The 15,996-nt window shown below is 39.5% G+C and overlaps 1 protein-coding gene and 1 pseudogene across 1 annotated transcript; both read left to right on the forward strand.

The window, feature by feature from the left end:
• Positions 1–8,196: 8,196 nt before the first annotated feature.
• On the forward strand, positions 8,197–8,933 carry LOC113115465 (uncharacterized; annotated as a pseudogene).
• Positions 8,934–10,682: 1,749 nt separating this feature from the next.
• On the forward strand, positions 10,683–11,799 carry LOC113115464 (uncharacterized). The gene has a single exon (XM_026283045.1). It carries the CDS (start codon positions 10,699–10,701, stop codon positions 11,377–11,379), a length of 681 nt encoding a protein of 226 aa, XP_026138830.1. The 5' UTR covers positions 10,683–10,698; the 3' UTR covers positions 11,380–11,799.
• The last annotated feature ends 4,197 nt before the right edge of the window (positions 11,800–15,996 follow it).

The following is a 15,996-nucleotide window of genomic DNA, read 5'->3' on the forward strand; positions in this document are numbered from 1 at the left end:
TATGGGTAACCTATTAAATAGTATTAGTCATAACCTCTGACTACTGTTGAGAACTGGCGAGTTTGTGATCGTGGGGCACACGCAAAAGAACGGCCGTCGTGGGGCACCCTGAGCGACATAGATTCCTAATGAACGAGTAAAATAAATGTGAAAGTAAAACAGGATTGTCAAACATACACTTAAATTTAATATATATCAAACATCTCTTCTAACCCTTTTCATTTTTGGAGTCAGATGAATAAAAGAGGTAAACGTAAGAAAAATGTATTCAATCTGATATCATTGCGTTATATGAAAGGAAAGACGGCAACGCGCAAGAATCCTTCTACCGGATCATTGGCTACCGTCATTGGACCAGTGGGCGGACCTTACAGTGGTGACCAGCCTCCGTGATCTCCCTACTTAGGCGAGTGACGTCTTTCCAGCGCTAATTTTCAGATTGATTCTCACTGAGAATATGAGGTTTGAGCTCCTTCTTCCCTGTCTACAACTGCTGTGGTAAGTTCATTACTTTTTCCTATTAGAAGTGTAGAGGGAAAGTTTTTTGCACCTCACATATAGACACATTTTTAGAACGGGTCGACATACCCATTGTTAGACCGGAGATCGTAGAAATCCGGTGGGGGGGGGGGGAATTAACTGGGAAAACATGGCAGCGACAGTGTAGATCAGGAGATCATGGAAATTCAAGCCCTGCAAATAAAAGACACTCTTCTTCATTTAAACAATAAAGGATTCAACCTTGAATGGAAGAACAACAAAATCATATCCTGGTTTTTGGCCGAGGGCAAAAAATTGACGTCTAAAGTGAAATATAAAAAAATCTTGACTGCCATCGTCTACCTTCTTCGCAAAAATTGCCTAGAGACAATAGCTGAAAACGAATGCGCGATAACAAGCATAAAATAAATTGAAAAGGCGCGCTCTGAAGAATTGCAAAAGTTAAGAGCACAGGTCGAGGCATTTACTTTCGAAAGACAAGGTTGGGCAAGACAGAGTGAGATGATGTCTAGAAAAATCAAAGAACTTCATTACAAGCTCCAAAACGGCAATAATTACATATCAGCTTGAAGACTGCTGTCAATCAATCAATCAATCACCTTTATTTATATAGTGCTTTAAACAAAATACATTGCGCCAAAGCACTGAACAACATTCATTTGGAAAACAGTGTCTCAATAATGCAAAATGATAGTTAAAGGCAGTTCATCATTGAATTTAGTTATGTCATCTCTGTTCAGTTGAAATAGTGTCCGTTTTAATTTGCAATCAAGTCAATGATATCGCTGTAGATGAAGTGACCCCAACTAAGCAAGCCAGAGGCGACAGCGGCAAGGAACCGAAACTCCATCGGTGACAGAATGGAGAAAAAAACCTTGGGAGAAACCAGGCTCAGTTGGGGGCCAGTTCTCCTCTGACCAGACGAAACCAGTAGTTCAATTCCAGGCTGCAGCAAAGTCAGATTGTGCAGAAGAATCATCTGTTTCCTGTGGTCTTGTCCTGGTGGTCCTCTGAGACAAGGTCTTTACAGGGGATCTGTATCTGGGGCTCTAGTTGTCCTGGTCTCCGCTGTCTTTCAGGGCAGTAGAGGTCCTTTCTAGGTGCTGATCCACCATCTGGTCTGGATACGTACTGGATCCGGGTGACTGCAGTGACCCTCTGATCTGGACACAGACTGGATCTGGTGGCCACGGTGACCTCGGAACAAGAGAGAAACAGACAAATATTAGCGTAGATGCCATTCTTCTAATGATGTAGAAAGTACGGTGTTATGTGAAGTGTTCCGGTTCCAGTTTACCTAATTAATGCAGCCTAAAAATCCTTTAACGGATTTGGATATTAAAAGCATATTAGTATGTTATGTGTATGCCAGGTTAAAGAGATGGGTCTTTAATCTAGATTTAAACTGCAAGAGTGTGTCTGCCTCCCGAACAATGTTAGGTAGGTTATTCCAGAGTTTAGGCGCCAAATAGGAAAAGGATCTGCCGCCCGCAGTTGATTTTGATATTCTAGGTATTATCAAATTGCCTGAGTTTTGAGAACGTAGCGGACGTAGAGGAGTATAATGTAAAAGGAGCTCATTCAAATACTGAGGTGCTAAACCATTCAGGGCTTTATAAGTAATAAGCAATATTTTAAAATCTATACGATGTTTGATAGGGAGCCAGTGCAGTGTGGACAGGACCGGGCTAATATGGTCATACTTCCTGGTTCTAGTAAGAACTCTTGCTGCTGCATTTTGGACTAGCTGTAGTTTGTTTACCAAGCGTGCAGAACAACCACCCAATAAAGCATTACAATAGTCTAACCTTGAAGTCATAAATGCATGGATTAACATTTCTGCATTTGACATTGAGAGCATAGGCCGTAATTTAGATATATTTTTGAGATGGAAAAATGCAGTTTTACAAATGCTAGAAACGTGGCTTTCTAAGGAAAGATTGCGATCAAGTAGCACACCTAGGTTCCTAACTGATGACGAAGAATTGACAGAGCAACCATCAAGTCTTAGACAGTGTTCTAGGTTATTACAAGTAGAGTTTTTAGGCCCTATGATTAACACCTCTGTTTTTTCTGAATTTAGCAGTAAGAAATTACTCGTCATCCAATTTTTTATATCGACTATGCATTCCATTAGTTTTTCAAATTGGTGTGTTTCACCGGGCTGCGAGGAAATATAGAGCTGCGTATCATCAGCATAACAGTGAAAGCTAACACCATGTTTCCTGATGATATCTCCCAAGGGTAACATATAAAGCGTGAAGAGTAGAGGCCCTAGAACTGAGCCTTGAGGTACTCCATACTGCACTTGTGATCGATATGATACATCTTCATTCACTGCTACGAACTGATGGCGGTCATATAAGTACGATTTAAACCATGCTAATGCACTTCCACTGATGCCAACAAAGTGTTCAAGTCTATGCAAAAGATAATGCAGGCTTCCCAGTGGCTGCAGTTAAGCAAGCAGCACTGGATGAAACTTTTGACTATGATAGGAACAGCGATAGTGACGATGATGATGTCACCGCATTAGAGAGTCAAACACGGAGGGATAAAAACCAGCAAAACTCAGCGAAAAACCATCCAAATCAGTCTGAGTTGCTGTACTCAAAACCATGACTAATGCAAACGTTGATATAACCACAATTAGCCACCCATTAACATGCAACGAATGTTCAAAACATAAACAAATCGTAGGAATGATGCCCAAAAAAGGACCATTTCAACCATATTGGGACACACTGATGTTACAGGCCACGGTGTATAAATTAGAAACTAGCATGTATGGCAAATCGCACTCTTAACCATTCCTGAAGAACTCCGAGCTAAATTAACCACTCAAATGAAATCTGGAGACGTAATCAAGCGAAACAATAACGAAACTGACGAGTATATATTTGAGAGATTAAAGCAGGCGCTGCTAGACCTCAGGGGACCAACACAAGCAGATTGGAGCAAAATATTAGAAATCAAACAAGCAAGCAACGAGTCGTTTGAGACATACGCTGAGCGTTTATGGGTAACTTTCAAGGAACATGCAGGCCTAGAAAATGCAAGCCGTGATCACGAGCCGCTATTACAGCTTCTAAAGAATCACGCCGGCATCCCGGTACAGAAAGCTTTATTAAACGGTGTAGATCCATCCGAAAATACATTTAGAGCAATAGTCGAATGGGGATCCAGAATAGAACATAGATGGAAATCAAAACCCCGTGCCGTAGCATCCGCACAGTGGCTGACAGAAGGGAGAAGCCCAAAATCATTCAATCAAAAATCTCAAACCAAACTTTGCCATTATTGCAAAAGGGATAATCACCTTGTTAAGAATTGCCGAAAAAGAGATAGACATTTCAGAGGACAGCAAGAATGGAGTAAACGGGACCCATCTCATGGCGTTACAGAACTACTAAGACAATTAGAAAATTTAATTGCTGAATGCAAGAGAAATAATAGTCCAAATGGTAAAACTAGCAGCATGAGCGGAAATACAGAAAACCATAATTCAAAATAGGGATACGTGGCCTGCGTTGCAGTAGGGAGTATAGTCAATAGCGGTAACCGAATCAAAATAAGAGCTAATCTAGGAGGCCGGTTAGCTAACGTACTTATTGATTCTGGTGCTTCTTGCTCCTGTACAAATATTCCACTACCCATAACAAACAAAACAATTCAGATCAAAGGCATTGGCGACACATTAATGATGGCAACCCAAACTCAACCAATTCAACTCGACTTAGGCGCTGTAGTCCTGGAGGAACCATTCTGGTATCTACCAGATAATAGTGAAGGGACTGTGTTGGGAATGGACATCATGCAGAAACATGGTTTTGTGATTCATTGTTTTGAAAAACAGATTGAATTGAGAACTAGTAAAACCGTAAAGAAAAGCCTATCAAAAAACAAAGCCAACATCATGTCCATATCCACTACAGACCCCGTTCAACAAATGATAAACAAAAACAACGACATTTGGGCTACACATGAACATGACTGCAGTCTGATAGATTATGTTGTGTGTCTTGAAGGGGAGCCCCCTCCTCCACAAAAACAATATCGCATCAAACCAGAGGCAGAGTCAGCTGTGCACGAGATTGTGAAACAACTTGAAATTAGGGGAATAGTTAGGTGATGTAGCTTAACAACAAACTCCCCGTGTCTACCTGTGCCAAAATCGAATGGTAAATGGCGCCTTTGCATTGACTATCAACGTCTTAACAAGGTTTTGCCCAAGGCTACACCTATCGTGGCAAATCCATCAATGTTATTGTTGCAGATTTCCACTAATGCGTCGTGGTTTACTGTGCTCGACATAAAGAACGGTTTCTGGTCCATCAAAGACAGGCGCGAATATCAGTGGAAATTGTCCTTCACCAAATTCGGTATACACAGGAAAGAATGCCACAAGGCCTGCATAACAGCCCTGCAATTTTCACAGAGCATTAGAAGATGCGTTAAATCCGCTGACAGGGACAGGAAATGTGATTCATTATGTTGATGATATACTCGTTGCGACTGAAGGATCATTTGATGATCATTTGCAATTGTTTGACGAAGTGCTGTTGACACTCGGTAAGGCTGGCTTCAAATTGAACAAAGAAAAAGCCCAAATTGCACAAACATAAGTCCAGTACTTGGGCTATACAATCACGCCAAGCCACCGAGCGTTAACAGATGACAGACGAAAATGCATTGCCGAACTGCCCCTGCCCACACACATTAAATGCGTTACAGAAGGTTTTGGGAACAGCAAATTACTTAAGAGATTTCATTCCAGATTTCGCTAACATCGTTAAGCCATTGTACTCACTCTTAAAAGGTAAATCAAAAGCCCTCTGACGTTCTTGAATGGACAGAGGAGCACGAAAAAGCTTTTACAAATTTAAAAAAACAGTTATGCTTCGTGCCAGCCCTAGGTTTGCCCAGCCCTTCGAAAGCTTTCCACTTACAAGTTGATGCGAATGAGAATACCCGAACGAGTGGCGTTCTAGCTCAAGATCATGGGGGGAAACTGAGACCGATAACATATTACAGCAGGAAAAAATCACCAGTCAAACAAGGATTCGACCCATGCACACAGCACGTGTTGGCGGTTCATTGGATGTTGACAACAACAGAACCTATTGTAGGTTTTCAGCCTGTTGTTGTGCATACAGTGCACACGCCAGTACAAATGTTGTTACAGGGACGAATCAAAGGTGTATCAACACAGAGATTAGCAAGATGGCTAGTAGATATACAGGCCCGTGACATCACAATGATTAACAGCCGAATTCTAACACACTTATTGGGAGACGTGGAGGGACAACCACACACATGTCAAACCAAACAAGAGACACAGAGCCTGGTCCATGACCAAAAACTTCCAGACCAGACTCCGGTGTACATTGATGGCTCCAGATATTGGCATGACGGTCAGTTCCGCACAGGATGTGCAGTGTGGACAATCCACTCTCCCAATTCAAATGCCAAACAATTGCTAATCAAATTACCAAGAAATACATCAGCACAAGAGGCTGAACTCATTGCATTGCTAGAAGCGATCAAGTCCCACCACGAACCGTTGTGTGTGTACACTGATAGTTTTTATTCATTTGGCGTAGTTCATGATTTTATGGAACAATGGCAGCTGAGAAAATTTCTCACATCAGCCGGAACACCAATAAAGCATTTTAACATCATAACCTCAATCTGGCATTCAATCAAAATGCGCGAGTCAACATTCGGTCATTAAAGTGCGTGCACACATTAGTCGAAACCCAGATGAACATGAGAAAAACAACAGCATAGCAGACCAACTAGCTAAACTAGCAGTACTTCTGCAGTAAGTACTGTACAAACCACTCTCATTGATTTAAAACAATATCAACAAGAACTGTGGAGCACAGATGGAGAGCTTGTACCACTTTTACAGCAGGATCAATTAGTCAAGGTCACTGAGGGAATAATTCAGAGAAATGGAAAGTATGTTTTCCCTGATGCCCTCCAAAAACCAGTGATAAAATTATACCATGATTTTGCACATGCGTCAGCTCCCAAAACACAACAGCTGATACAAAATTACTTCTGGTGGCCAGAAATGACATCAGACATTCAAAGATGGTGCGACACATGTATTGTATGTGCTACCATTAACCAAGGGAAACCAGGACGAACAAAGCTGTGCCGACCTGAACCACCCAAAAGACCTTGGGAATTTTTGCAGTTCGATTTTATTGGTCCGCTGCCCAGTGCCAAGAGGAGGTATAAGTGTTCGCAAACCTGGTTGAATCTGACCAGGGAACCCACTTCACTGGCCAGATAATGCAATCTATGTGCAAGATGCTTAATATCAAACAGAGATTTCACGTTCCTTACAGACCACAGAGTTCAGGAATCGTAGCACGATTAAATCGCACGATCAAAGAAAGCATCTCAAAACAAATAATCCAATACAAAAACAGGTGGACCGACGCATTACCAACGGTACTAACAGTGATGCGGGCGACTCCATCAAAGTCCCGGGCATCAGCCCGTTCGAGCTCATGACTGGAAGAGTCATGAAACTACCAATAGACCCAGAAATCACTCCAGCAGATCTGGGACCTCTCATGATTGCAACTCAACAGACTATTTTGAAACGGCTACAAGGCCGACTGTGTTACATACACAAGCCGCTCTGAAACAACAGCAGTCTGACTTGATGGATGATACACATTTCAATCCAAACTCTGAGGTAAAATTCTCAGAGGGTGACATGGTGATGATACGGGTCTTTGTGAAACCGGGCCCATTCAAACCTCGATGGCATGGGCCATATGAGGTCAAAGCAACCTGCAACCGTTGCATTGCCACAGATTTCAAAGGAAAACTGTGATGGTATCACATGTCACAGTGCAAACTATACAAGGGTAGACAAGACAAATAATTTTCTTCTATCTTCTAGGCTAACTGCAGCAATCCCATGGAGACCGGACGAGAGGAAAATATGCAGGCCCACGTGCATCAGACTGGGCCAAAGGGTTTCACTCACACACAACCTGAAATGCGGAAGGTGGGTGTGGAAATATTCCAAGGGGCCTTCCACACCTGAAATTACAGTAGTACCAAAAGAGTTACATGGCCTCCCGGGTTAGCACCAGATCAAAATTGCACCCCAAAAATTTGTTTCAACTCAGGTAGAACACACCCACCGACAGAAAGCATTTCAGGATACACATGTGCACAAAAATTTGCACATAATATTACTGCCTGGTATCAACTTAAAACTGATCCAGGGATCATGAACACACTACATGAGAAATATAACAATAGGATTGATCCAAAATTATGCTATTTTATAGGAAATTTGCAACCTTTTACATATAGATGCACACACACTGAAACACACAATACTACACACCTAAGGTTCACAGAAGCAATACAACCTCACCTCACTTACACTAGACGAGCAAAAACCAAAAACCTGTGTGTGGACCAACCGAAAGGAAGGAACTTATTGTGTGGGAAAATTTGAATTTAGCATGGACTATTTCACCAGCCCACATAACTGTTCATGGACTGTCCATCATTGTTTTAATTTAACCACTTGTGGCTACACTAGGCCCAAACAATGCCCATCACTGCACCCAATTGCTCCTGGTGAACTGATTAGAGGAAATGTAAATAAGACATTAATACATGATGTAAATTTAATAATGACTCCATGTAACTTACAATATTTTAAATGTTCTCTCTGCTTACACAGAACACTGTAATGATGATGATGAAACCTATGCATGGCTACAGTCAATGATTGATGATTGAATCTCTGATTACAAAGGCAGACTTGCGGTCCAAATCTCACCTGCTCGATCAAAACGAGACCTACTAGGCAATATAGCAGGTTTATTTGGCTCAATCAATTCAGCAACTAACACATACAAAATAAACCAACAATCTCAGTTCTCTACATGGTTGGCAGACCAGATGGCCACTGGGCTCCAACATCTCACCAATAGCAATGAAAACGTCATAAAAGCAGTAAGATCTGAAGCGCAGGCGCTTCTTGAGATCAGCCATACATTATTCAATCAGACCCGTACCATCGAACGTGGCTTAGCCTGCAGATCATATGCTCAAGATTTATTTTTTACTGCAAGGCAAGAAATCCTAGATCTTCGCCTTCACAAAACACCTAGACATGTTTTAAGTGACTTGATTGAAATTCTAGATCTACATAGGTGGCTTTCATCAGAAAAAATGAAAAATGTGAAATATTCTGAATTATTATCAACTATTATGATTTACACTGGAAATTAATGTAATGGATGCCTTGGATTTTTTTGTCACTTTATCCTTGATACACCCAGATCAAGTTTATCCAAATTCTACCACTATTCGATCAATTGGCATGGTAGTGAAAGACCAAGTAATTAAATGGGACCACCTTACAGCACTGTAAAACCTGACAAGTAAACTTAACTCAAACCGTTTGAGTAAATAGATTGCCTTGATTTAAACCATGTAAGTTTTAAAACTTTGCAATTAAGTAATTAAGTGATTAACTAAGTGCTGATTGAGAATTAGTGATGAACAGCTGCTGTTAACAAACAGAATCACTGAAGAAAAGAGAAACACAAGAACTACTACAACTGACTTCAGACACAGCCTTAGATGAAATCAACTGAAATAAAATACATGAAATCTCTCAAGATCTGATTAAACAACCCCACAAACAGCATCACCAGCTCCACTAATTAATAACCAGACTGACTTTATTTCTGTCAGACGTCTACAGAAGATCTTATTGAGAATGAACTAAGGTTTAGATGTTGATTTATTGTTTCATTTGAAGTAACCATGTTAGAGATCAGTGTTTGCTTTAGTTGGGCCCTTGACCCTTGATTTCTGTCTTAGTCTTTTCTCTGGCTGTTATAACCGTGTGTTTCTAAAACATGTTCGTTGTAACTCAAAAGCCCAAAAGAAATGCCATCAGATGTTCACCTGTGCCTAGGTGTAGGTGGATATACTTTATATTGGTGATGATAATCATCAATTATTGAACTGCTAGGAGTCTAATCTCTGATGAAATCGGTGTTGTGTAATTTGATTGATTATAGTAAAAGTGATTCTAAGAGCCAGTGGTTCTGTAATAATCAGTTAATACAAAGACTTTCCAAACAGTGTGGTCTTTTACGGTGTAAAACAGTCACACACAGACATCAATAATCAGAATATGAACCTCAACAATGGTGACCATAAAAAAAAAGAAAAGGCTGCAGAGCATGCTGGGAGCCATGGATGAGTTTTGTACTACAATAGTACCCAGCATGCATTGCAGCATGTTTTTTTGTCACCATTGTTGAGGTTCATATTCTGATTATTGATGTCTGTGTCTGACCAACTACTGGGATGGAATACAAATGTATGTGTACAAAATGTTTATGAAGCCATTTTTATATTAACTGATTATCACAGACTCTTAGGGTCACTTGTATTAGATCCACTTCTACTAATTACACATTTATTTCCTCAGAGATTAGACTCTGTACAGATCAATATTTGTGAATAATAATGAATAATTATCATCACCTATATGAAGTATAACAACCTACACCTTGGTACAGGTTAACACCTGATGGCATTTCTTCTGGGCTTTTGAGTAATAACAAATGTGTTTTAGAAACACACGGTTATAACAACCAGAGAAAAGACTAAGACAGAAGTCAAGGGTCAAGAGCCCAACTAAAGCAAACACTGATCTCTAACATGGTTACTTCAAATGAAACAATAAATCAACATCTAAACCTTAGTTCATTCTCAATAAGATCTTCTGTAGACGTCTGACAGAAATAAAGTCATTCTGGTTATTAATAAGTGCAGCTGGTGATGCTGTTTGTGGGGTTGTTTCATCAGATCTTGAGAGATTTCATGTATTTTATTTCAGTTGATTTCATCTAAGTCTGTGTCTGAAGTCAGTTGTAGTAGTTCTTGTGTTTCTCTTTTCTTCAGTGATTCTGTTTGTTAACAGCAGCTGTTCATCACTAATTCTCAATCAGCACTTAGTTAATCACTTAATTACTTAATTGCAATGTATATCTTCTTTCAATGAACTCAACTGAATTAAGTTCAGAGTACTCGTAACTGTTAGTTTTTTCAACTTAAATGGTTTAAGGCAACCGGTTTCCTCAAACGGTTTGAGTTAAGTTTACTTGTCGGGTTTTACAGTGAGGATACATGACCTTAAAGGGTATTGAGACCTTGTTTACCAGTCACAAGTGTTGTCATGAGACCCATAACTATGTTGTCTGTACAAGTAACACGTTACAGCCTTTTTCCTCCAATGACAGCAAACTTGTAAATGTTCAATCATTGCATGGTCACTCTGATGCTATTCAGGTATCTCACACACAGTGGTGTGTCGTCAGTGAGATGAATTCTTTTACATATGGAGGACTGACCTGTCCTGCTAAACACTCGTTTTGTTTAGAAGCAACTGAGGACTTCTCAATGGGCCAGATTAACATCCTTGGAAGGATGCCACTGGATGCAGAAATTTCCCCATGGTGGGATGACACCTTCTGTGAACAAGGAACACAGGCCCTAGTTGACACGATGGACTTGGTGCAAAGAATCATCACACAGACTGAATATCATCTCTCACAAGCACAGGTAGAGACGAACCTGGCTCAAAAGACTGCAAACATCCTGTCCAGCTCTTCTACCCGTTCAGCCCTGAGTGTCTACACGTGGTGGGACTGGATACTTTGGGGATGTGCCGTCGGCAGTGCCCTCATCTTCACTTTTACACGGTTTCAATGCTGTTATTTCAGATATCTCATCAGAGCTCTAAAGACATCAACCAACATGGCTATGGTCCTTAGCCCATTACAGGTACCAACACTACAGAAAGTCTGACAGAAAGCATCCAGCCAAAGTCAAACAGTTGTGTCCCCGCAGGAAACTCTGAATAGCCCACGGGGCCAAAGGGAGATTTAACTGTAAGGTTACTGATGCCATTTTGACTGGATCAGATAAAAGATCACAGCAAGGAACTTTTTTATGAGAACCAACACCTAGATCCTGTCTCGCAAGTCTAAAGCAACGCACCCAACTGAGAGGGACAGACAAATGGCCCACACCATATGCATAATCATTTCACTCCTTTTGCCCACTCTCTCCTAACAGGAAACACTGAAACTACCTTTCTTATTAACAATGCAGTAAAGCATGTGTCATGTTTTACAAAAGGTCTGGTAAAAGGGGTCTCATTCTCTTAATGGGGAAGTCGTGGCCTAATGGTTAGAGAGTCGGTTGTGAATCGAAAGGTTGTGAGTTCGAGTCCCAGGCCAGCAGGAATTGTGGGTGGGAGTGCATGTACAGTTCTCTCTCCACCCTCAATACCATGACTTAGGTGCCCTTGAGCAAGTCATCGAACCCCCAACTGCTCCCCGGGCACCGCAGCATAAATGGCTGCCCACTGCTCCGGTAGTGTGTTCACAGTGTGTGTGTGTGTGTGTGTGTGTGTGTGTGTGTTCACTGCTCTGTGTGTGTGCACTTCGGATGGGTTAAATGCAGAGCACAAATTCTGAGTATGGGTCACCATACTTGGCTGAATGTCACGTCACTTTCACTTAACAATAGAACAGGTAACTGCAAATATTATAAACCGACTACTCCCAGGTTTTTCACACAAATTACCTCCTGTATGTAAATACAGTCTCCCATAGAAACCAAGAAACTAATCCTCAAAAGGTAATATGCTAAACCCCTGCAATAAATGCCATTTTATCAATTATCAGGTAACTTTTGCATTCTCTCATCTTGATATTATTGAATGTTTATTTGTGATTGATTAGTGTTTTTATATTGTTTGAATTGGATTTTGAATTATTACTTTGATTACCTGATTAATAAATTGTTATGTTTGATTTTATTCTGGTTGTCCTGAAATTATTTTCTCAAGTAGATTAAGTGAAGGCTATGTTTCCGCAAATCTGCGTCCAGGGTTAAGTGCATACTAAAACTCAGACTAGATGGAGCATAGGGCACATCAGGTGAGGTTTTAGATTTCTGGCTAAACCACTTGACTTTAGTTAAGTTGTACTCAGTTGCATTAACTATGGGGGGCTAGTAAAAGTACTGGTCATAACCGCTGGTTATTGTCTCAGCTTTAATTAAGTTGTACAGCGTTATATAATTGTTGGGGGCTAGACAGGTAGTGCTAGCATAAACCGCTGATTATTGTTGGAGCTTTAATCAAGTTGTACATGGGTAGCTGAGGGGGACTAAACTGAAATACTATTTAAAATATGGTAAGTATGGGTAACCTATTAAATAGTATTAGTCATAAACACTGACTGCTGTTGAGAACTGGCGAGTTTGTGATCGTGGGGCACACGCAAAAGAACTGCCGTCGTGGTGCACCCTGAGCGACATAGATTCCTAATGAACGAGTAAAATAATTGTGAAAGTAAAACAGGATTGTCAAACATACACTTAAATGTAATATATATCAAACATCTCTTCTAACCCTTTTCATTTTTGGAGTCAGATGAATAAAAGAGGTAAACATGTAAGAAAAATGTTTTTAATCTGAAATCATTGCGTTATATGAAAGGAAAGACAGCAACGCGCAAGAAACCTTTTTAACACACTCTGTTAGCTTAGATAATTGAGAAGTTTCATCTGGTCTCGTTGAGATATATAGCTGAGTATCATCAGCATAACAGTGGAAGCTAATTCCGCATTTTCTAATAATATTACCAAGGGGCAACATGTATATTGAAAATAGAAGGGGACCTAGGACGGATCCTTGTGGCACTCCATATTTTACTGATGATAAATGAGATGACACCCCATTTAAGTAAACAAAATGGTAGCGATCGGACAGGTAGGATCTAAACCATCTTAGAGCCTGCCCTTGAATACCTGTATAGTTTTGTAATCGATCTATGAGTATGTCATGATCTATGGTGTCGAATGCAGCACTAAGATCAAGTAAGACTAGAAATGAGATGCAGCCTTGATCTGTGACAAAGAAATTGTTTTTTATTTATTAATTTTTTTATCCTTGATATTATCTGCTTTAAATTCAGCTGGGCGTCAGGCTGTTGACCCATTGAGTCACTTTAATAAATAATACTTAACTAACACCACACATTAGCTTGGGTGAAAACAGGTATCCAGACCACATTTATCATGATAAATCAATCATCTGCAAACCAGCATCATCTAACCACATGTTCTCTTGGTGTTTTGGCCACAATAAAGATGAGATCAATTAAAGAACAACACTGACAAGTCAACCCTTATCTGTTAAAAAATACTGTTAAAAAATAAGAGTGGTAAATTAATGGTTAAGAGCTGTAAATTAACAGTACTTTACTGGCACCCCTGCTGCCAGAAAATTACTGTTATTTAACGGCAAATTTTTTTACAGTGTAACACTGAATCAGTGAAGTTAATAAGATAATTATGTGATTAATTGATGATTGAGCATTAGTGATAAACACCTGCAGAATCACTGAATGAAAGAGAAACACAAGAACTACAAATGACTTCAGCCACAGCCTTAGATGAAATCAACTGAATAAAAGAACTCATCAAATCTCTCAAGATCCGATTAAACAACTCCTAAAACAGCTTCACCAGATTCACATTACTAACCAGACTGACTTTATTTCTGTCATATGTCTACAGAAGATCTTATGGAGAGTTAAATAGCTTTAGGTGTTTTTAATGGTGTTTTCTACCATGATGGAGATCAGTGTTTACTTTAGTTGGGCTCTTGAACGTGACTTTTCAACAATTAAGTGCTTTGTTTTTTTTGTTTTTTTTTACATGCTGTAACAATGCATCTTTGGAACTTGTTATAGCAAAATAGAAGTCCACAGAACACAAAAATCTGGTATTGTTGTTTAAAGATTGGCAAGAACAAAAACTATTATTTCTAAACTAATCCTGTGTCTCTTCTCTTATTGAATATTGATACTACAGCATAAGAAGGAACACTGCTGAGCCGTAAGTTATGAAAGACTGTTAAGAAAATTTCACTCATAATAAAAAAAAAATAAACTTTGCTGAAATTTAGACAGAAACATCAAGAATCAGCGTATGAATCACAACAATGGTGACAATCCACAAAATAAATAAACAGATCAGTTCTGAACATCACAACACATGCTACTAAAACTTAAGACAAATGCAAAATTATAAGCACATAAGAATTCAAGAAAATAAGTGAACAATTCAGGGGCATAATTTAGTCATGCCGCAATGCATGCTGGGAGTCATGGATGAGTTTTATCCTGCGCTGGTACCCAGCATGCATTGCATCATGAATCTTTTGATTGTCACCATTGTTGAGATTCATATGCTGATTGTTGATGTCTCTCTTTGAGTGTTGTGGGGACTGCTGCCCGAAATATTTCTTAACCAAAACTGTCGTTAAATCCATAAATTCTGGTTATTACATTCATGTAAAAAATTGTGTCAGTTTTTCACATATTTCAACACCAAATGAATATCTGATTACTGTAGCAACACTTTAAGTCAGTCTAGCAGATTATGCCAGACAGAAACAGCCATAATCAGTTGACTAGCAAAATTAATACTGTTGTAACACATGTATCATAAAGATACAAATACAGCAATGAAACAAAATGTAAAGTACAAAAGTCAAGGGTCAGTAGCCCAACTAAAGGAAACACTGATCTCCACAATGGTAACGTCAAATGAAACAGTAACATTATCATCTAAATCTCTGTAATTCTCATTAAGATCTTTTGATCTCTGATCTGATAGAAATAAAGTCAGTCTGGTTAGCAATGAGTGAAGTTGGTAAATCTTCAGTTGATTTCATCTAAAGCTGTGGCTGAAGTCAGTTGTAGTTCATGTAGTTCAATTCACTCATTAGTTTCCATTCTCTCTGTCAGGTGGACTATATTAGTAAACTCATGTAGGGAATAGTGAATGAGGGTGTAGGGTGTGATTTGAAACACAGCCGCTGAGTGTCGACTTTGAACGTTGTTAATTTCCGATATATAGCAGCAGGCTACCTTCTCGAAAATGATGACTATTACCCAGAATGCACCGTTTTAATGAAAAACAGTATGTTACTGTCAAAATTTGGCCGTTTTTTTACAGCGATTTTGGCTGTTTTTGTCAGGCATGATCCACACTGTAAAAAAAAATTGCCGTTAAATAACAGTAATTTTCTGCCAGCAGGGGTGCCAGTAAAGTACTGTTAATTTACAGCTCTTAACCATTTATTTACAACTCTTATTTTTTAACAGTATTTTACCGTAAATTCTACCATGGAAATTAACTCCACTCCCACTGCTTCAAATAGTTCGAGTTTTTAAAACTAGCATTCCTACGATGTTAGTACTATGAACTTATTTCATTTGAGTCCACTGAGAAGGAATATTTCTTAATATAACAATGCAAACACTTAATGTGCAGTAATAAAGTAACTAAATACATGACTTTTACTCAAATCACTGCAGCTCATTGTCAGCTATAGCACACATG

Source organism: Carassius auratus, chromosome 15 (genome assembly GCF_003368295.1).
Source record: "Carassius auratus strain Wakin chromosome 15, ASM336829v1, whole genome shotgun sequence".
NCBI classification, from domain to species: Eukaryota; Metazoa; Chordata; class Actinopteri; order Cypriniformes; family Cyprinidae; genus Carassius; species Carassius auratus.

What these genes read in the sequence shown, in the direction of transcription:
- LOC113115464 (XM_026283045.1), top strand. Translation starts at nt 10,699, where the DNA reads ATGACCTTAAAGGGTATTGAGACCTTGTTTACCAGTCACAAGTGTTGT.